Below are 22,875 nucleotides of genomic sequence, written 5' to 3' on the forward strand. Positions count from 1 at the left end.
CCTGACTGTGTTAAACACACCGCATACTCAAGAACATCAAAGCAAATGCTCAGCTTCCATTAATGTGTAATATCAGAAAAGAAAATTCAGCTAACAATTGTGTGTACATGTGAGTTTCTCTGTTTTTTCATCAATCAAATCAATAAACCTAAACCAGCAGAGAAGGTAATATAGCAATGTTCTGACACACTTCTGAACCTGAACCTGAAAGCTGATTGCTGATAGGCTGTCCCAATCAGTGGCGCCTGCACAATCCAGTCACGCTTGAGAGGGAAACAACAAATTGAGGGAGATTTTTTTATATATATATAGAAGTAGTAACGGGTACTCATGAGTACTCCCCAAAAATGATACTCGAGTAAAGTACAGATCCCTCAAAATTGTACTTAAGTACTATACTCAAGTAAATGTACTCCGTTACTGTCCGGCTCTGGCCAAAACTCCCCGACAGTAGTGGGCTTTTGGTCTTTCAGGGAGAGGACTGCTTCTAGGTCTTTTGGGTCGATGCAGACACCGTCCTCCGAAACTAGTCTTCCCACATATCTGACCTCTCTCTTGAAGAGTTCGCATTTTGCTGGCCTCAACTTTACTCCATGATGCCACAGTACTCTGAGGACTCTCCTTTGCCCCTGAACATGGTCACTGAACGTTTTGCCAAAGCAAAGTATGTCGTCGAGATACAGGATACATATTTCATCTCTCAGCGAGTTCAGCATCCCCTCTATACTCCTCTAGAATGCCGCTGGTGCATTAGCCAATCCGCAGGGTATGTGCACCCACTCATATAGCCCCCAAGGGGTTGTGAATGCCGTAAGGTGGCGATATTCCTCCGCCATGAATCACTGATGGTAGGCCTTTCCCTAATCCAGGATTGAAAACCATCGGTAGCCTCCCAGGGTGTCAATGAGGTCCTGGATCAGGGAAAGTGGATGTCGGTCTGGGACTGTCTTCTGGTTTAACAACCTGTAGTTTATGCACAGTCTCAGCGTGCCATCTTTCTTTCAAACGAACACCACCAGGGCTGCATATGTAGACTTCGACTTGACTACCCAACCTCGAGCTAGTAAGTCCTGAACGTATTCATTCACCTCCTTATATAGGGGTTTTGGGATGGAGGCATAAGCTCGCTGAACAGGGATGTCGTCCTTTAGGTTAATCGTCATCTGTAAGTTTGGGATGCACCCAATATCATCATCTCCACAAGCAGACACGTTCAATTCTTCATACAGCATGTCTTTGACTAATTTCTGCTGTTCTTCTTCCAGATGGCTTGCATCGACCGGCAGATGCCACAAGCTGTCTGCCCTGTGGACGTCCTTGTGTTCTTGGGAACCTGGTTCTTCTCCACTGCTTACTGGTAAGTCATCTCTGTTACAAAGTAAAGATCCGCACACCGACAAAGCTCCCATTTACATAAATTTATTAGTGTAACGTTTCGGGTCTTTCACAGCCCTTCCTCAATCTGAGGAAAGGCCGTGAAAAGCCTGAAACGTTACACTAATACATTTATGTAAATGGAAGCTTTGTCAGTGTGTGGATCTTTACTTTGTTACTTGTATTATATTCGATCCAGCACCTGTACTAAACTTGGATGTGCGTAATTAAACCACTTCATAAGTCATCTCTGTTTACCAAGTTTTTCTGCTCCGTTTCAATAATGCTTGATATTGGCTGAATACTTCCTAGATGTGTACGTCGTCTGATAGTGACTTCACAAGCAGTAGGGTTTCCCAGGGGAATCCTAACATAGTAAAATGACTTGTCTGTCTCCTTCACCCACGTCTAGTTGAGTTAACAATGGACTCTCCTCACTGGACTCGAACAGTACTACTGGCTCAGAGCATTACAAGTCAACTGGAACTTCACACTTAATATGAGTCACCTGACCGGGTGGTACGACAACATCTCCAGGGCCGACTGTGACAATAGCCCCGGGCAGAGGTGGGTAGTAACGAAGTACATTTACTTCGTTACATTTACTTGAGTATTTTTTGGGAAAAATTGTACTTTTAAGAGTAGATTTAAATGTGGGTACTTTTTACTTTTACTCGAGTACATTTCTAATAAAAAAACGGTACTTTTACTTCGTTACGTTGAGCGATGTTCCTCTCGTTACTTTATTTTAATGCAATAGGCTACGTGTTGTTAAATGCGTAGTTTATTCCAAGCGCGCTGTATCTTTTTTCTGGGCATGAGCGATGCTCAATTCACAAATTAATCACTCTTTTGAGTCGATTCTGTTCAAAGACTTCATCAAACAAGTGGGCAGATCTGTCTAAATCGGTTCGCGAATCAGTTTGTATGATCTGTTCAGTTTCCTGCACGCACTGAATCGTCTGAAGCGCTTTCAATTCACACTCGACTCGGAGTCGTAACAGGAAGATTTAAGAACATCAAGAGCGTTGGATGAAGTGGCTGTGGACCTACAGTACAGTCGTGAACGCAAATCTGCAAATGCATAATTTTTGCCAGCGATGAAGATCTCTATTATCTTCGTATGCTGAGGACGATATATCCTGTGGAATATCGTTCCACAGGACGATATTCGATTTAATTTCATTCAGGTAATACATTTTACAACCAAACAGATTATTACGATATGATAGCACTACTTCAAAGTATGACATTACCCGTTTTTTTTGGACATATACATTACTTTATACAATAAATAAGCTACCATTGTCCACATATGAAATGAACACCCGCCATCCCGCGGTAATATTGCGCAGTCGCGTGCGAACTCAACTTGAAAACGAATGCCTTTGCCTGCCTTAGACACTGTTGACCAGTTTAAACATGCTTGCAGAAATATACATTTGATTACATTTTGGAGAACAGACAGAAGAAGATCCGTCGATGTGCGTTTGATCGTCGTTTGTGTTCAGATGTTCAGTAGCGGTCAGCGCGAGCACATGTGAAGAGTTTTAACTCTTTCTTCTCTGTGTCAATGTTTCCCTTTACATGCCTTTAAATGCAAAACTCTGCAGATAGGCCTACACTATATTTCGACATTGTCTAATAATCCAACTGTAGTTGTATAAGTTACTATTATACAAACCAAAGGACAGGCAATGATTTTCGGGCTACAGATGGCAGAAATAATGCTTGTCTCTTCTGTTTTTGTGGCAAAGATAGCCTATCTAATTATGATAATAATAGTCATTTAAATAAAAAATATCTAAATAATATCATGTTTTATATATATATCATAGTATATATAGGCCTATGATCCGAAGTAACTAACTATAGCTACTTGAGTAGTTTTCTCATTGGATACTTTTGTCATTGGATACTAATTATGATAATAATAGTCATTTAAATAAAAAATATCTAAATAATATCATGTTTTATATATGTATATCATATATATCGGCCTATGATCCGAAGTAACTAGTAACTAACTACTTGAGTAGTTTTCTCATTGGATACTTTTTTACTCTTACTCAAGTAACTATTAAGATTGTTACTTTTACTTTTACTTTGAGTAAATATTTCTAGAAGTACTTGTACTTTTACTTGAGTACAGTTTTTGGATACTCTACCCACCTCTGGCCCCGGGGTTCACATGGGGTTGTTCCTGAATGAAGCTCACTATTGCGTTGGCTTGTTTGCCTTTGATGTCCAGGGCAATCTTTAGGAGTTCTGCAAAAGCATATAGACCTTGCCCAGTGTCCTTCTTTCCTATTATTATCTCCTTGACCACATTAAACCCCAGCAATGGCTGCTCTAACGGCATCTTCCCCACGAGGAAAGGCACGTGAATAGCCAAACTTGGATCATCATTTCTGGGCAGGTTCACTGTCAATTCTACCCATACCTCGAAAGGAAATGGTTCTCCATTAACCCTCTAGGGTCGGCAAACGTGCCGGCGCGTTTTGCTCGTTTTTTTTATTTTATATAGCAGCAAAATAGACTTAAAATACTCCATTGTACTTATAATACATTTTTGGTCATACAGACTTAAGAAATATGAAAAAATAAGCTGTTAAATGTCTACTTTTTTATGTGTCCACTTATAATCGAAATAAAAAAATTGTGCTTTTGTAAAATAAAGAAAATTAACAGGGTGTGCTTTCTGCTTCTCCATCTCCGTGAACTGGTGCACGTCTATAAACTTAAACAAAACTCAGCGAATACTATTCACCCAGGCATGAGCAATATATCTTTATAATCACTTAAGTACAATGCACGAAGCACGGTTGGCTCTTTTAAAGTGACTGCTGAATGTAATGATATTGGTGAAATGTACACTCCTGAGCTCTGGCCTTATAAGGCGTTATTATGAGCCACGTAAGGCCAGTGTTGTCGGTTTATGTTGTGTGCCGCCCGAAAGGGAGGCAAATGGGGCCTCTGTGGTTAACCTGTCAGCATAAAAATGTCAATTTGGGTACAGTCCTACAACTGCCGTGGCCTGCGCCTGGGACAGAGTGCAGGGGATAAAGCTTGACGTTCTGTGGTGGACAGTTTGCTTGCAAAATGTGACATTTTATGTTTGCAAGAGACTTTTATTGCTAAACAAGATCTAGAGAAATTGAACACACTTAATGAAAATTTTCTTATTGAATCCATTTAAACAAGTCATGTCAAGCATTCTTAGTCATGTAGCACTTAGGGTCCATTCACATTCGCCCCCATTCCTACATATTCCCGGTTTACCCCCCGGTTTTATAGTATTAAGCCACTAAGGTAATAAAAACATAATGGTTCATTAAGTAAGGTCTTTATACACCACTGAAAACATAGTTATGGATCTTGTATTGCATTTCTGTCAATAGATCCTCAGAAATATTACACATTGCACCTTTAAATTATTAGGTCAAGATCAGTGATTTATTTTCCTTTGTTGTTTGATTATCATTAATGACAGACTGCAGCAGGTATATTATGCTGCTGTCAAATTAAGAGCTAATGTACGGATCTAATATACTGTTACACATTTTGTTTCTCAGCTGTGAAAGTTTACTTAAGACATAACCGCTTGTGTTTCCTTGAATACTCTCCAAAAATAAATGTTTGTGTATGTGTGTTTATGCTCGTATCCAAAGCCAATTTGCTTATGCCCAAATGGATAAGCAAATTGGCTTTGGATACACACACACACACACACACACACACAATGTTCAAGTGTTCAATTTTATTATTTTTCATGTAGATTGTTGCCACACCGCCGCCACGACCAATCAGACAGGGCTCGTGCTTATAACAGTATCCTGGTGGAGTAGACTCATTAAGACCGAAATAATCATTCGATTTAAGCCAGGTTAAAAGCCCAAACTTAACATCCGAATTAGGCAAATAAGTGTGTGTTGTAAAATGCAGTCTACTCTTACTAAACTGTGGTACATGTTTGATATTAAACAGTGTTATACATGACTAACTGTAAAATTTATACATGACTAACTGTACATTTCTGAAATGCATTTTCTGTAAAGCTAATTTGAAACAATATGTAGGCCTATTGTGAAAAGCGCTATACAAATAAATTTGAATTTAATTGAATTTGAATTTTAGAGAGAAACGCAAGTGCACCAGAGTGAAGGATTTGGACTTTAAATACAATCGGATTATTAGGGTCCATGTAAATGCAGCTTCTGTCTCCACTTTAAAAGGGATGATTATTCGCACATGACCTAGACACACATGAAAGACAATACTTATTACACTCAAGAGAACCACCAAAGAGAAAATGTAAACAAAACTACTTCTCACTGGCAAAAACCTTTCCCTAACTAGCTTACTACTTGTTTGATGGGTTGTCTTGATGACACCCAGGGGTGCGTTTCCCGTACAACTATATAGCTCACTGCTTAACTACCATAGTACGATGCATCGTTGGAGAAATCAACTAGCTAGTCACGACTGTTTCCCGAAACTGTATTTCGCAAAGTATCGTTCAACCACGTTGGTTTATGACGTCTCGTACGTGGTGGACTAATAACTTATTTTAATTAATCTGTTTGAGATCGAATTAATGCTAGATTTTGTCATATAAGTTACAGACATGGCATCTGAAGACCATTTAAACATTTTCTCAGTTATTTTGCTTTATTACCAGACTCAATATTTGGCTCGTTCTTACATAGTTGAGCACGTTCGCACATGTGCAGTCTTCAAAAATGGTGCTTTAAATCTCTTGACAAACTAGAAGACGTAAATTACATTTGTATGTATTCTAAATAAAAAACACGGGTTGTACTGAATGTCAGCTTGCTTATTTTGCTAAAGATAAGGATTTATTCAGTCTGCATCTCATGTAAACTAGAAACTATGCTTCTAACCACAGCTCGAGAGCTGTCGTTCAAACCACACAAGTTTGCGATGTTGTTTGCGAATGTTCATTGGAATGATGGTTTCGGGAAACACCAAATCGTTGAACTATGCTGATAACGACGGAACTTGCGACCATAGTTGGCTAACGATGCTTTCGGGAAACGCACCCCAGATCAGTACAACCATCCCTTGTCTTTGCTCATAAATACTTTCCGTTTACACAGTAACACAACATTAAACTTCAGGTTAAATGATGAAACTTAGGTGTAAAAATAAATAACCTACAGTATATATGTGGTGCACATATATGTGCATTATACTGTACGTGGGAAACAGCTGATACCACATTAAAGCAGAGATAATCTCTCTTTAATTTTTTATTAGGTTAAAGGGCACACTGTGGTTAAAGCAGTCCAAAATGACCATGTGTGTTTCACTGGCTGGAATAGAAATGGGATTTTCCAGCATCTAAACTCATGTTTCCATTTAAGAAAGTTCTAATAGAAAATAACTGAAAAGATATACCAGAAATGAATCTTAAGATGTGGAAAAGCATATTTATATGAACCCTGTAGCAGATTTATACAGGCGAAGCTGGGGAGGGTTCTGGAAGTGCGCTGCAGACTGCAAGCAAACAATACCAACTTTTTGAATGTTTGAGCTTTTTGTAAATAATGACATGATTTCTACCAATAAGTTAAAAACCTATCAGCCTGCACCATTCAGACCTTCATGCCAGAAGGAGGATGGTTGTGGTCACCCTCTGACCCTTGGTACTTTTAATTGAGTCTAATGGGCTTCTGGGTGTTCAAATTAGAATGTTAACAGCCATGGCTCACTTGAACATTCCATCAATGTAAGTCTATGGGATGTTTCTGAGTATTGATCATCATTTTAGGAAAACTGAAAGACCAATCAGCTAGAAATGATTTGGCAACCCGAGTCAGAACAGTCTGAAGGTCTGAGCCAAGTTTGGTGGATATATCTTTATACCTTCTAGAAGGAAGCTCTAAGGCCACGTACACACTGGAGCTAAATTCAGTTGTCAGTTCACCTTTTAGTGTTTAATCCTGTTCTGCACACACACAGTTCAGTAATTTAAGGTAGTGACAACTGCATTTACAAACATTTCACAAAAACTGAACATTTAGGGACTTACAACGAGAGATATGAAAGATGGCAGACGAGATTTTCTGTTTACAGCATGGTAATTCGCATTGTTTGCTGGCTTTGCCCACTCAAGGGTGAACATATTGTGATTTTGAATAATTTTAGTCTCTATGTGGCTGAGGCTTAGACTGTAGCTGCAGACCAAGAAATGTCTACAATCTTTGAATATTTGCAGAATTTATAACAAAAGGATTTTTGCAGGATGGGGATGTGCCATTTTTATCATTGGCTTTCTTCTACAAAGAAAAACGGACACTTGTTGTGTGCTTTCACTGTATTAGACATATTTTACAGTATTTGTATATATTCTTCTATATTCTTGAACTATATATCTTGTCAGATCTGTAACATATGTTATTGTTTAGTCCAATTGCTGCCACATTAGCCTGCTACAAGAACTTCCATGGGTGAAAAGTTAAAATGTTTTCTGATTCATTAAAGGGAGAGGGAGAGGGAGAGGGAGGGGGAGGGGTGGCTGAATGTATCCTCATCCCCAAAAAGGATTTATTTACTTCAGTGTGTGTCATATGTCAAAGTAAGATATTAATAGACTAAAAATAAATCATTATAATACACATGAACTGAGATGGAAGCTGTGACCTATACATTTTGAAGCAATAAAGGTTTAACTTATAACTGATTTCTCTGTGAGTCTGTCCATACATTTCTTGTGTCAAAGCTCATGGGTAAAAAAAATGGGTCAAGAAAGCTCATCATCGTATATCAAAATATATGAGGTTGCCCATGTATAGATTCTGCTTAGTGTGCATGATCAACTTTTATAAAAGCCAAGAGGGTAGACCAGAAGAGATGCAGAAGACCTCAGAAGTTCCATCAAGTGGTAAGAGCCTATGCTGACTGTTGAAAGGAATTTATCATCACTTATGCGTTTGTAATTATGTTTTTATTTATATTAATACATTTTAATGAATTATTTTTTTTTTTAATCCAAGGGTAGTGAACATTTCATCTGGTCTCAAGGACAAAAGGCAAGTGAGTTTAAGATTCAGTGTGTGGATTAGGGTAGATGAAAACAGTTGTTATATGCTGTATTAGAGACAACTGGAGAAGCATGCTTTAAAAAAAAAAAAAACGTATTTAATTTATTTACAAAGAAATGTGTTTAAAATGTATTAGTAAGATGAATTTAAAGAACGGGTCCCATTGGCCCTTTATTTAGATGCTAAACAAAGGTACCTATTCGTTTTTTTATTGTGTTGTATTGAATTCTGTTTTTCTTCTTAGACTTTTGAGTCCATGAAAGCCCATATAACCTCTTGTGGGAAAGTTATACAAATTTGGCCCAAATATAGAGGACATTCGACACATTTCTGTGCAGACTCAGTTTGTGTAATGCTATAATAGAGCGAAACATGAAATTGGCTCTAACTACAGAACTGTTGGTCTGATTAAATTCAAAATTTGGATGCAGTGTTGATATTATAATCCATGATGACATTTGCATAAATATAAATTATTAGAAATGTCTTAAGTTTTATCATACAATATTAAATTAATATAATAAAAAAATCTGTCACGTAAATTTCTTAATATTTATTATGCATCAATTGAGAGAAAAAAAACTACAGTTATCTACAGAGGATAATTTTTTTGTGAGCATTAGTGAGTACACACATGCAATGTAATGTCCGTTTCATTCATACTCGTAGCAGGTGGACGCACTCGGGCTGAGAGTCCACAAGTTAGACTCATAGTCGGCAGTGAAAATCTCTGTATTGTCCTGAAACTTCATATATGCCACAATTCATATTGTACTGTATGTGCCGTCCCCTGACACCAGGATTTAAATTTCATCACCAGAAAGACATATTCAATCGACATTTTTTGCCATTAATGGGCCCCTTACCTGCTTCTTGCTTGCTATCTAAATGTTTATCTAGTATTGTTTTATGTGTCTGTATTCATGTGTAAGCCTAAACTTAGGAATATGCCTCTTTCCTAACACAATTCATGTGTTTTATATTTTATGTCTTGCCTTTGTTGAATATTTATGAAATTTGTAATGGATAAGTTGATATTTTCTCTCTTTAGTAAGCCGCCACCATGAGTACGGACGCGGAGATGGCCGCTTATGGCAAAGCTGCCATTTACCTTCGTAAGCCTGAGAGGGAGAGGATGGAGGCTCAGGCCAAACCATTTGATGCCAAGTCTGCCTGCTATGTGGCTGATGTCAAAGAGTTGTACCTCAAGGGAACAATCAAGAGCAAAGAGGGTGGCAAAGTCACAGTTGTTTTGCTTGACACTAAGGAGGTAAATTTGAATTTCCATTTCATGTAGATGCTCATTAAATTACTTATTACATTGTTTTCTTTTATATCTAATATCTAATTTATCAAATTGATAGGAGAGAGTTGCTAAGGAAGAAGATGTCTACCCAATGAATCCTCCCAAGTATGACAAGATTGAGGACATGGCCATGATGACCCATCTCAATGAAGCCTCTGTGCTGTATAACCTCAAAGAGCGTTATGCTGCGTGGATGATCTACGTAAATTCTGAAACGACATAAAAAACATTTAAGTTAATTTTTTTCTGTGTTGTTGGAATCTGACCATGTCTCTGCTCATTTCAGACCTACTCTGGACTCTTCTGCGCAACTGTGAACCCCTACAAGTGGCTCCCAGTGTATGATGCAGAAGTGGTGTCTGCCTACAGAGGCAAAAAGCGTATGGAGGCCCCACCCCACATCTTCTCTGTCTCTGACAACGCCTATCAGTTCATGCAGACTGGTAAGACATTATGGAATTGAATTATATGGAATTTGTTAAGATGAATTAGATGTTGCTGTTAATATGATACATATTTACCGCATATTTTACAAATTTCAATCAACAGATAGAGAAAACCAGTCTGTCCTTATCACGTAAGTATTTTAATTTAATTTCAGACCATGAAATTTTTTTAAAGTATAACATAGATGGAAAATTTATGGAGATATTTACAAAATAGAATTTAAGATTGAACAAAGATTGAATATACTTTGAAAAGTCTACATGTCTTTAAATCTTCTGTATTCTAATCTCTTATAAACCAGTGGAGAATCTGGTGCTGGAAAGACTGTGAACACGAAACGTGTCATCCAGTACTTTGCCACAGTTGCAGTGTCAGGTGTCAAGAAAGAGGCCAGTAAAATAAAGGTACGAGATACAAAACTACTTCATATATATTATTTTAAAAGATGGTGATTTACGCTCATCTCGCAAACTATACGATACGTGAATTTGTGAAATGCCTATAAATTGTCTGTAGTCATGAAATAGAAAAACAATTGAAAATCCTTCAAACATTACAGGGCTCTCTTGAGGACCAGATCATTGCTGCCAACCCTCTGCTTGAGTCTTATGGTAATGCCAAGACTGTGAGAAATGACAACTCCTCCCGTTTTGTAAGTTAACAACTGTTTATTTACAGTACATATGGTCAGTTACAGAGTTTTCTATAAATAGATTATAATAATTATTATTTATGTATTATTCTATTATGATTTAAACAGGGTAAATTCATCAGAATTCACTTCGGCACAACTGGAAAACTGGCTAGTGCTGACATTGAGACATGTAGGTGGACATGATTTCATTGATCCATCCTGAACATTTGTCTTTGTCTGTCACTCTTCAGATGATTGTGACTCAAGTACATTCTCTCAACAGATCTGCTGGAGAAGTCTAGAGTGTCATTCCAGCTTCCAGATGAGAGAGGCTACCACATCTTCTTCCAGATGATGACCAACCATAAGCCTGAGATTGTTGGTAGGTGCACATATTTCATTCATTCAATGTTTCAGATAATATTGTAAGATGCTCTTTCATAAATCCTGTGTATTTTACAGAAATGGCGCTCATCACCACCAACCCCTATGACTTCCCCATGTGCAGTCAGGGTCAGATCACAGTGGCCAGCATTGATGATAAAGTTGAGCTGGATGCTACTGATGTGAGTCACTGCTATTTGAAAATTGACATAGTCTTTTTAAATATGGCAAATCATATATTTTATTATTCTCTGTAATTTACAGGAAGCTATTGACATTCTTGGTTTCACAAGTGAAGATAAAGTGGGCATCTACAAGTTCACTGGAGCTGTGCTTCATCATGGCAACATGAAGTTCAAGCAGAAGCAGCGTGAGGAGCAGGCTGAGCCTGATGGCACAGAGGGTGAGACTTGTGTTATCCTGGGCTTTATAATAGTCACCATTGCATCGACTTTGCTAATAAACCACAGAAACTGTGTATAAAATGTTTAGTGTAAATATAAACTAGAAGTTGCGTGCATATCAATACATCTAAAAAATAAAAGGGAAAGTACCTGCCTGATTTATTATAATTTTACACAAAAGAGCAAAGATAATTTATTGTAAAATGTATTTAACAGAGGCTGACAAAATCGCCTACCTTCTGGGTTTGAACTCTGCTGATATGTTGAAGGGTTTGTGCTACCCCAGAGTCAAGGTCGGAAATGAGTATGTGACCAAAGGCCAGACCGTGCCACAGGTATAGTAACATTTCCAGCATGCCATGTGTTTAACCTAAATTTCTGGATAATTATTGCAGAAGCAGAATAAAATATCTACTCGATTCTGCTTACAGGTGTACAACTCTGTTAGTGCCTTGGCCAAATCTATCTATGAGAGGATGTTCTTGTGGATGGTCATTCGTATCAACCAGATGTTGGACACAAAACAACAAAGAAATTTCTACATTGGTGTGCTGGATATTGCTGGCTTTGAGATCTTTGATGTAAGAATGATTATTTTATCTCTTTTTATGTCAAAATGAATGATATTCAGAAGGTAGTAAATGTTTCTGTAATTTTTTTGTCCTCCAGTACAACAGCATGGAGCAGCTGTGCATCAACTTCACCAATGAGAAACTGCAACAGTTTTTCAACCACACCATGTTTGTGCTGGAGCAAGAGGAGTACAAGAAGGAGGGCATTATTTGGGAGTTCATTGACTTCGGCATGGACTTAGCTTCTTGCATTGAGCTCATTGAGAAGGTTATCAATGGTTTATGAATTTATTAATTTCCATTGATCCTATTCTCAAAATCTCCTATTCTTGATAATAAACATCATTCTTTTATAAACAGCCCATGGGTATCTTCTCCATCCTTGAAGAGGAGTGCATGTTCCCCAAGGCTTCAGATGCTTCCTTCAAGAACAAGCTGTATGATCAGCATCTTGGCAAGAACAAGGCTTTCGAGAAACCAAAGCCTGCCAAAGGCAAGGCTGAAGCGCACTTCTCCCTGGTCCACTACGCTGGAACTGTGGACTACAATGTCACTGGCTGGTTGGACAAGAACAAGGATCCACTGAATGATTCTGTTCTGTTGCTGTACCAGAAGTCTTCTGTCAAACTGCTGGCTACTCTCTACCCACCTGTTGTTGAGGGTAAAGAAAAAATCTATTTAACAAAACTTTGATTCAGTTTTGAACTTTCTTTCTTGTTTTTGCATTTATACATGTTCCTTTGTATTTTTATCTCAATAGATACTACTAAAAAGGGAGGCAAGAAGAAGGGTGGCTCCATGCAGACTGTGTCCTCCCAGTTCAGGGTATGTATAGAGATGACATCACAGCAATATTGCTTTATTTGAGAAAAACAAAATACAAAACATGCCAACCTTTTTCTATTCTCCACAGGAGAACTTGGGCAAACTCATGACCAACTTAAGGGCCACTCACCCTCACTTTGTGCGTTGCCTGATTCCTAATGAGTCAAAGACTCCAGGTAAACTATTTAAAAAAAACATACAGATATTTTGGTTCTCAATATATATAATGAAGTTAATTTACCAAGTTCATGGTGTAAACTGTTCGTTATAGGTCTCATGGAAAACTTCCTGGTTATCCACCAGCTGAGGTGTAACGGTGTTCTGGAAGGTATCAGAATCTGCACAAAGGGTTTCCCCAGCAGAATCCAATACGGTGACTTTAAGCAGAGGTAAATGGGACCACATGATAACAACATTTCCTAGGGGGCTCCTAATTAAAAGATGTGAAGTATTTTGCTACATTTTCCACAGATACAAGGTGCTGAATGCTGGTGTTATCCCAGAGGGACAGTTTATGGATAACAAGAAGGCCAGTGAGAAACTCCTGGGATCCATCGACGTTAATCATGACGACTACAGATTTGGACATACGAAGGTTTATATTTAGCTTTAGCAATATTTCAAAGATTCAGTGATCATGGTCATTTAGCTCATACAGTTTAAATCAATATACTATGATTTACTGTTTTACATAAATTCAGGTGTTCTTCAAAGCTGGTCTTCTGGGTCAACTTGAGGAGATGCGAGATGAGAAACTGGCTGCTCTGGTCACAATGACTCAGGCTCTCTGCCGTGGTTACCTGATGAGGAGGGAGTATGTGAAAATGACGGAGAGGAGGTGATTATTGTAATGAGTAAAGATGACATCAATGATAACTGTGCAAATTTAGTGAGGATTATGCCATGTAATGATGAATTATTCACAGGGAGTCGATTTACACCATTCAATACAACATCCGCTCATTCATGAATGTCAAACACTGGCCATGGATGAAGGTTTATTACAAGATTAAGCCTCTGCTTCAGAGTGCAGAGACTGAGAAGGAGCTGGCAAATATGAAAGAGGACTATACAAAATGCAAAGAGGCTTTGGTTAAGGCTGAAGCCAAAAAGAAGGAGCTTGAAGAGAAGATGGTAGCACTGTTGCAAGAGAAAAATGATCTGCAGCTGCAAGTAGCATCTGTGAGTATATTTTATAATTAACTGAATTTTGGCTCAATTAAAAATGAGCAAGGTTTTTTCCAATGAAATAGCAATCTATTTTACTAACAGGAATCTGAGGGTCTCTCAGATGCTGAGGAGAGGTGTGAAGGTCTGATCAAAAGCAAAATCCAGCTTGAAGCTAAACTCAAGGAGACAACTGAGAGACTGGAGGATGAGGAAGAAATCAATGCTGAACTGACAGCCAAGAAGAGGAAACTGGAGGATGAGTGCTCTGAGCTGAAGAAAGACATTGATGACCTGGAGCTCACCTTGGCTAAAGTAGAGAAGGAGAAACATGCCACTGAGAATAAGGTTGGAGATTGAGTTGGTTTAAGATTATATTTAATCTCTGTCTTATATATTGATATAGAATATGAATTATAATATTTAAGCTTGTTTGGAACAAAAAATCACACAGGTCAAGAACTTGACTGAGGAAATGGCAGCTCAGGATGAGAGCATTGCCAAGCTTACGAAGGAGAAGAAAGCCCTCCAAGAGGCACATCAGCAGACACTGGATGATCTTCAGGCCGAGGAGGACAAAGTCAACACCTTGACCAAATCCAAGACAAAGCTTGAGCAGCAAGTTGATGATGTGAGTTGATTATGTAAATTAATTGTATGAATTCATCAAATCAACTCTTTTCTGCTGTGAACATATTTTATATATCATTGTCCTGTAGCTTGAGGGTTCCCTTGAACAAGAGAAGAAGCTCCGCATGGACCTGGAGAGAACCAAGAGAAAGCTTGAAGGAGACCTGAAATTATCCCAAGAGTCCGTCATGGACCTGGAGAATGACAAGCAGCAATCTGAGGAGAAAATAAAAAAGTAATTAAAGCAGGAAATCTTTAAAAACATTGAAAACTTTTGTTGTACTTATTGTTGTGTTATGTTTTTTTACAACTACTTATTGTTGAACAGGAAAGACTTTGAAACAAGTCAGCTGCTCAGCAAGATTGAAGATGAACAATCTCTGGGCGCTCAACTCCAGAAGAAAATCAAGGAACTTCAGGTATTTTGAGATTCTTTCAAACATTACATTATTATGATCAAATACAGATCACCTAAAATCTAATTAACTACTTACCACCATAGGCCCGCATTGAGGAACTGGAGGAAGAGATTGAGGCTGAGCGCGCTGCTCGTGCCAAGGTTGAGAAGCAGAGAGCTGATCTCTCCAGGGAACTTGAGGAGATCAGTGAGAGGCTTGAGGAGGCTGGAGGAGCCACTTCTGCTCAGATCGAGATGAATAAGAAGCGTGAAGCTGAATTCCAGAAGCTGCGTCGTGATCTTGAAGAGTCCACCCTCCAGCATGAAGCTACTGCTGCTGCCCTCCGCAAGAAGCAGGCAGACAGTGTGGCCGAGCTGGGAGAGCAGATCGACAACCTGCAGCGTGTCAAGCAGAAGCTTGAGAAAGAGAAGAGCGAATACAAAATGGAGATTGATGATCTTTCCAGCAACATGGAAGCTGTTGCCAAAGCAAAGGTTGGAAAATATTCTAAAGTATATATGTGACCCTAACTGGCAAAATGAGTTGTAATACGCATTTCATTTTCATTCACAAAAATGTTTTCATTAAGCCCTCTTTTATCGATCCCAATGCTCCAAATAGTAATTAAACATCTAAAATGATCTTTATGTGTACGTTTTCTGAGAGGAGTACCTTCCTAAATCTTTCCATTGTTTTAATAATGGCATGAGTCTGAACCAATAAAATGTGATTTTTAAACTCATGCTGATGTAAACAAAACATCTGATATGTAACATTATATTAGATGCATGCATTATACTAGGTCTTAATACACAGGCTGTTGTATCATGGAAAAAAAGTATATATTTTTTTTCTTACAGATATTTTGTTTTGATTTGGTGTGTGCCAAATTCGGTGGTATTTTAAGGTTTGGTAGCTAGGTGATTTTGTAATACTAGATTTTTCTCAAAATGACTTTGCTGACTCTATTGACTTAGACTCTTAGTTGTAGCGCAATCCTTTTTTGTCTGATTCCAACAAATCATACATCATCATACATGAAGGTTTTTAAATAACAATAACCTATTTTTTGAAAATGTGCTCATTGTGACCAATTTTTGCCAGCAAGGGTCACATACAACACATACAAGTCTTGAAGTTTTTTCAAATATCTAATGACTTTTGTATTTGCAGGGCAATCTTGAGAAGATGTGCCGCACACTTGAGGACCAGCTTAGTGAAATTAAGTCCAAGAATGACGAGAACATTCGTCAGTTAAATGATCTCAGTACTCAAAGTGCAAGATTTCAAACTGAAAATGGTAACTCATGAACAAATTAATATTATATCAAAAGTAATTCTTGTAATTAATTAACGATTATCATCAACAATAATCATATTAATTAACGATAATTATCAACACTAATCAATAATAATTATCAACAATTATTAATAAAAAATAATAGTGTATTAAGATTATTCAGCAGTAAATTTCTGACTGTAACAGTCTTATTAGAGGACTTTTTTAATGATGACTTATACAATCTTACATCCATTTGTTTTGAAATAAACTGATAGAGACATAGAAAAGTCTGACACAGTGAATCTAAATCTATACAGGTGAGTTTGGCCGTCAGCTGGAGGAGAAAGAGGCTCTGGTTTCTCAGCTCACCAGAGGCAAACAAGCTTCCACTCAGCAAATTGAGGAGCTTAAGAGGCATATTGAAGAGGAGGTTAAGGTAATACAGCATAATCAATTCATGCACATACTTGTCAATTACTGTTCTGTAGAGACAAGCTAATATTATGCGACTTTGTCCCTAAGGCTAAAAACGCACTGGCCCATGCTGTGCAATCAGCCCGTCATGACTGTGACCTGCTCCGTGAGCAGTTTGAGGAAGAGCAGGAGGCAAAGGCTGAGCTGCAGCGGGGAATGTCAAAGGCCAACAGTGAGGTTGCTCAGTGGAGAACAAAATATGAAACCGATGCCATCCAGCGCACGGAGGAGCTTGAAGAGTCCAAGTATGTCCATTATTGTATAATATTCCCAATTCTCACAGCTATTTTATAGATTAGAATTCAAAATAATGTGTATTATTTTACAGGAAGAAGCTGGCCCAGCGTCTGCAAGAGGCAGAGGAACAAGTTGAGGCAGTGAACTCCAAATGTGCATCTCTGGAGAAGACCAAACAGAGACTCCAGGGTGAGGTGGAGGACCTCATGATTGATGTGGAGAGAGCCAATGGTTTGGCTGCCAACCTTGACAAGAAGCAGAAGAACTTCGACAAGGTAAACAGTTTTAGTCATATTAAATTCTCTTTGTAAAGTATTGCTGAAATGGGCTTTGTTCAAAAATGTTTAAACCAACTCTATCCTAAAATATCTCCACCAAAGGTCCTGGCAGAATGGAAGCAGAAATATGAGGAAGGTCAGGCAGAGCTGGAAGGTGCTCAGAAAGAGGCTCGTTCACTCAGCACTGAACTGTTCAAAATGAAGAACTCATATGAGGAGAGCCTGGATCAGCTGGAGACCCTCAAGAGAGAGAACAAGAATCTGCAGCGTAAGAATGAAACCGTTACATTAGAAAAAACTTAAAGGGATTGTTCACCCAAAATGAAAATTATTTTACTAATTACTGACCCTCATGTCGTTCCAAACTTGTAATACTTTTGTTCATCTTCGGAACACAAATTAAGATCTTTTTTATGAAATCTGAGAGCTCCATTTATTTATTTTTGTTGAGAGCTAATTTTTATGATATTTATAACCTTTTTGAAGAGTCAAAGAATCAATTGTGTAGCTGTATATGGAGGGACAGAAAGCTTTCAAATTTCATCAAAAAGATCTTCATTTTGTGTTCCAAAAATGAATGAAAGTCTTACAGGTTTGTAATGACATGAGGGTGAGAAATTAATTAATGATTACATTTTCATTTTTGGGTGAACTATCCCTTTAAATGTTCTTAGTCTCAGTGACCATTAAAAAGTAAGCACATATGATTAATGAATGTGCATTATGATAAATATGATATGTTTTTCTCTCTATAGAGGAAATTTCAGATCTGACAGAGCAGTTAGGTGAGACTGGTAAGAGCATCCATGAACTGGAAAAGGCCAAGAAGACAGTGGAGACTGAGAAGTCAGAGATTCAGACTGCCCTGGAAGAGGCTGAAGTGAGTATCTGGAGATCAATATGGAATTCTTGCTAGAACCATCATACTGTGTTTTTGTATTCATCAATACACTATGTGCATTTTCTTTCTTATATTTAAATGTTGTTTTATTTTTCATAGGGTACACTGGAGCATGAGGAGTCCAAGATTCTTCGTGTCCAGCTTGAGCTAAACCAGATCAAGGGAGAGGTCGACAGGAAGATTGCAGAGAAGGATGAGGAGATGGAGCAGATCAAGAGGAACAGCCAGAGAGTCATTGAATCCATGCAGGGCACTCTGGACTCTGAAGTCAGGAGCAGGAATGATGCCCTGAGAATCAAGAAGAAGATGGAGGGAGACCTTAATGAGATGGAGATTCAGCTGAGCCACTCCAATCGCCAGGCTGCTGAGGCCCAGAAACAGCTCAGGAACGTTCAGGGACAACTCAAGGTATGCATAGGAATTCTTCTTTTTGACTTTGGGATTTATTCATATTTTTTTGTACACAATCTAACATATGCTAAATACAGCCTAGAAACCACATCGAAGGCTCATTCTAAAGCTATTGTTATGTTCAGGATGCCCAACTGCACCTTGATGATGCCCAGAGAGGACAGGAAGACATGAAGGAGCAGGTGGCCATGGTGGAGCGCAGAAACACTCTGATGCAGTCTGAGATTGAGGAGCTGAGAGCTGCTCTGGAGCAGACAGAGAGAGGCCGCAAAGTGGCTGAACAAGAGCTGGTGGATATCAGTGAGCGTGTTGGGCTGCTGCACTCTCAGGTAAGGGCATATTGTTTCCCTGAAATTAAGGGAATTGAGAGCATCATTCAAAATGTTCTAACTGTTGCTTTCAATTTTGTAGAACACAAGTCTCATAAACACCAAGAAGAAGCTTGAGGCTGACCTTGTTCATGTCCAGAGTGAAGTTGATGACACTGTACAGGAAGCCAGAAATGCAGAGGAGAAAGCCAAGAAGGCCATCACTGATGTGAGCCACAGTAGCTGCCAAATGTTTCATAAGACGATTACATACTTAAAAAACGTGGATCTAATGCATTTCTGTATTAATGCAAAAGGCTGCATTGATGGCAGAAGAGCTGAAGAAGGAGCAGGACACCAGTTCTCACCTTGAGAGGATGAAGAAAAATTTGGAGGTCACAGTGAAGGACCTGCAGCACCGTCTGGATGAGGCTGAGAATCTGGCCATGAAAGGAGGAAAGAAACAACTCCAGAAGTTGGAGTCCAGAGTAAGCCTCTTTATAGTTATGATATGGGCAACATGAAGTATGTTATATTATGATTTGTTTGAATAAAAATCATATTTTCTTTAGGTCCGTGAGCTTGAGGCTGAAGTTGAAGCTGAGCAGAGACGTGGAGTTGATGCTGTTAAAGGTGTCCGCAAATATGAGAGGAGAGTGAAAGAGCTCACTTATCAGGTATGACCATATTCCTCACAAGTTTGTTATAATAGTGTATGTACTGACAATTTCCATATTTTTAGTAAAGGATCAATGCTTAATTTTGTAAATGTGTATTTTTGAAGACTGACGAGGACAAGAAGAACGTCACCAGACTCCAGGATTTGGTTGACAAACTGCAGCTGAAGGTCAAAGTCTACAAGAGGCAGTCTGAAGAGGCGGTATGTAAAATCGAACAACATTTTGACACTGTAATTATTTATATTGGAATGCTAATTTAATGATAAATGAACCATATAAAAAAAAAAACTTTAGGAGGAGCAAGCCAACACTCACCTGTCCAAGTTGAGGAAGGTGCAGCATGAGCTTGAGGAGGCTGAGGAGCGTGCTGACATTTCTGAGTCTCAGGTCAACAAGCTCAGAGTCAAGAGCCGTGATTCTGGAAAGGTTAGACTAATTAGATTAGTTTTTTTTTTTTGCATTATTTATTCACTTGTTTATCCAAATACATGAACTACCTCTCAGAAGAAGTAGTGGAACTATAATAATTGCATTTTGCTGATGTTACATATCCTGTATGACATTTGCACATCTGTATTCTCTTCATTATGTAAGGTGAATAACATTTTTATTAATAAGACTAATGTTTGCCTCTTCCTCCTTTCCCAGGCCAAAGAAGAATAAATCTTTAACACTTGAAGGGAGCATTTACAGAAGTCATATAATATGAATGTTTATTGTAAAAGTACCTTTCTAAATAAAGTTTATTTGAGCAAATAATTAGCCTTTGTGTGATTTTTCAACTATTACAACACTAATATCTGATCTATGTGGTTACACTAAACCTTATTATTCACATCACAAGAGTGCTGAATATTAAGAGTGTCTTGAATCCAAAGGTGAAATTTGAAAGGTTCCATTAAAGTTCAAAAGGTTTCATAAAATTTAATTCTCATGTTTACTGAATGCATTCGCTCAAACATTTCTGCTATAAAGTTGCCACCCTGGATTAATGTCATTGACTATTGCAATATGTTGTGAACTAGCCTTCCAGTTAGGTCCGTGTACGGTCTGTGTAACGCTTCACAATTCAGTTTTCAGACCATACAATGCAAATGAAAAAATGAAAAATTTAAACCAGACATTAATTTTTCTTGTTTTTCCAGTTACATTATCAATGGATATTTGCCGTTTTCTCCCTTTTTTTAACCTTTATGCCTCATTATATATTTTACGACGTTGAGTGCATTAAGGGACAAAAATGTCCAATCTAAACACTGTTATAAAACAATTAAATATTTTTAAAAAATTCCACTTTCACTGAATTTTCAGAATTTTAACCCCTTAAATGCCATTTGTTTACATGATGCCACTGTTTTTATCGATGGAAAAAACATAAAAAAATGTAAAACAATTGTGTACTACATGCTAGGTGGATTTCTTGGGAGGGAATTATCACAGCCTGGTATATGTCCATGATTAGCAGCAACATTGATTTTTACGCATTTTTATTTTTTGTGTTATGTCAGATAAAATAAAAAAAATCACACTTAGCGCATTAAGGACCAAAAATGGTCACATATTAAACACTGCCTAAAAATATTATATATTATTATTATTTTCCACTTTTACTAAGTTAGATCTTTTAACCAGCATCAGTCCTCATCATAACTACCAAATATTTATTTAATTTCAGGATTTTAACCCTTTAAATTCCAGTTTTGGTGACGATACCATCAATTTGTATAAGAGGAAAAAACACAAAAATGCAATTATTTTCCATACACTAAATGCAAAGAGAAAACTTTAGCTTTGGATTATCACAGTCTTGAATATGTCAAAGATTAACAGCAAAATTATATTTGGTGCATTTTTATTTTTTGTGCTATGTCAGATTTTTTTCCAAAATCACACACAGCGCGTTAAGGACAAAGTTGATCCTATTTAAACCCATTAAAATAAAAACATTTGAACCCACTGTCATAATATCATAAAATCATAATTTCTATTCAAATATCCTGTCATGACCAAGCCTTGGGGTAAAATATTTACTTTTTACTGTTTTCCACCAGTTGGTTAGTCTGGCTAACGTGGAACCACATGTACATTTTCTCGTATTTGAGGCGTGGTGTACGAATGCCCAGAGCCGTTTATTGGGCGCTACGAAGGTCTATCAAATGCGCCTGTACGTAGCTCATAGCCAATCGTTTCAATTATACCAGATGACGTATGTAGAGCGACAGAAATTCGACAAGGAAGAAGACGATGGGTCATAGATTTATGTGTACACACTTTTTGTCAAGGCGGAGAGATGCGCTTTTCATGCACAGTCTGTTCCTTTCCTAGGTTACATCGTCTCTTCTGAGGGAGTGCGTATGGATCCTGACAAGGTTAAGGCTGTGGTAGATTGGCCAAGTCCAGATTCCCGTAAGGCCCAACAGAGGTTTCTGGGGTTCGCCAACTTCTATAGGCGTTTCATTCGCAATTTCAGCCAACTAGCCACGCCTCTGACCGCCTTGACCTCCCCCAGAACGACGTTCAGGTGGTCCGATACAGCCGAGGCTGTATTTGTCAACCTCAAACGCCATTTCGTTTCGGCTCCCATCTTAGTCGCCCCTGATTCCTCACGTCAGTTCATGGTGGAGGTCGACGCGTCAGAGGTGGGGGTAGGTGCAGTTCTATCCCAACGTTCTTCCTCAGATGACAAGATGCACCCGTGCGCGTTTTTGTCCCACCGTTTATCACCTGCCGAACGTAATTATGACATTGGTAACAGAGAGTTGTTGGCCGTCAAGTTAGCGTTGGAGGAGTGGCGTCATTGGTTAGAAGGGTCGGGGGTACCTTTTATCGTTTGGACCGATCATAAGAACCTTGAATATATTAGATCTGCTAAAAGACTCAACTCCAGGCAGGCTCGATGGGCACTTTTTTTCGGACGTTTTGATTTTTCTCTCTCGTACCGCCCTGGGTCCAAGAACATCAAACCCGATTCTTTATCTCGCATTTTTGATCCATCCAAACGCCCGGTTACTCCCGAGTGCATTTTGCCTGAGAAGATAGTTATCTCCACACTCACATGGGAGGTCGAATCGAAGGTCAAGTCGGCCTTAGAAGGGG

At 38.4% G+C, this 22,875-nt stretch overlaps 1 protein-coding gene across 1 annotated transcript; it reads left to right on the top strand.

The window, feature by feature from the left end:
* The first annotated feature begins 8,229 nt into the window (after window positions 1-8,229).
* LOC306995669 (myosin heavy chain, fast skeletal muscle-like) lies at window positions 8,230-20,538 on the top strand. The gene is made up of 41 exons (XM_079607463.1): window positions 8,230-8,281; window positions 8,394-8,433; window positions 9,497-9,711; window positions 9,806-9,949; window positions 10,034-10,190; window positions 10,297-10,324; window positions 10,496-10,598; window positions 10,754-10,846; window positions 10,955-11,018; window positions 11,112-11,210; window positions 11,291-11,394; window positions 11,477-11,615; window positions 11,833-11,951; window positions 12,048-12,197; window positions 12,286-12,456; window positions 12,549-12,849; window positions 12,949-13,013; window positions 13,102-13,189; window positions 13,285-13,402; window positions 13,485-13,608; window positions 13,715-13,851; window positions 13,940-14,195; window positions 14,286-14,528; window positions 14,635-14,811; window positions 14,900-15,045; window positions 15,139-15,229; window positions 15,313-15,702; window positions 16,382-16,508; window positions 16,808-16,926; window positions 17,013-17,209; window positions 17,293-17,476; window positions 17,582-17,747; window positions 18,235-18,359; window positions 18,480-18,788; window positions 18,917-19,120; window positions 19,203-19,328; window positions 19,417-19,587; window positions 19,672-19,776; window positions 19,884-19,979; window positions 20,074-20,205; window positions 20,428-20,538. The coding sequence occupies exons 3-41, from the start codon at window positions 9,505-9,507 to the stop codon at window positions 20,440-20,442; spliced, it is 5,790 nt and encodes a 1,929-aa protein (XP_079463589.1). The 5' UTR covers window positions 8,230-8,281; window positions 8,394-8,433; window positions 9,497-9,504; the 3' UTR covers window positions 20,443-20,538.
* The last annotated feature ends 2,337 nt before the right edge of the window (window positions 20,539-22,875 follow it).

This window comes from Phoxinus phoxinus, assembly GCF_949152265.1.
Source record: "Phoxinus phoxinus genome assembly, chromosome: 3".
Taxonomy (NCBI): domain Eukaryota; kingdom Metazoa; phylum Chordata; class Actinopteri; order Cypriniformes; family Leuciscidae; genus Phoxinus; species Phoxinus phoxinus.

Coding starts and splice junctions, on each gene's coding strand:
- LOC306995669 (XM_079607463.1), top strand. CDS start 9,505: ATGAGTACGGACGCGGAGATGGCCGCTTATGGCAAAGCTGCCATTTAC. Junction 15,230..15,312: donor AGAAAATCAAGGAACTTCAG/GTATTTTGAGAT, acceptor TTACCACCATAG/GCCCGCATTGAGGAACTGGA. Junction 18,360..18,479: donor CTGCCCTGGAAGAGGCTGAA/GTGAGTATCTGG, acceptor TATTTTTCATAG/GGTACACTGGAGCATGAGGA.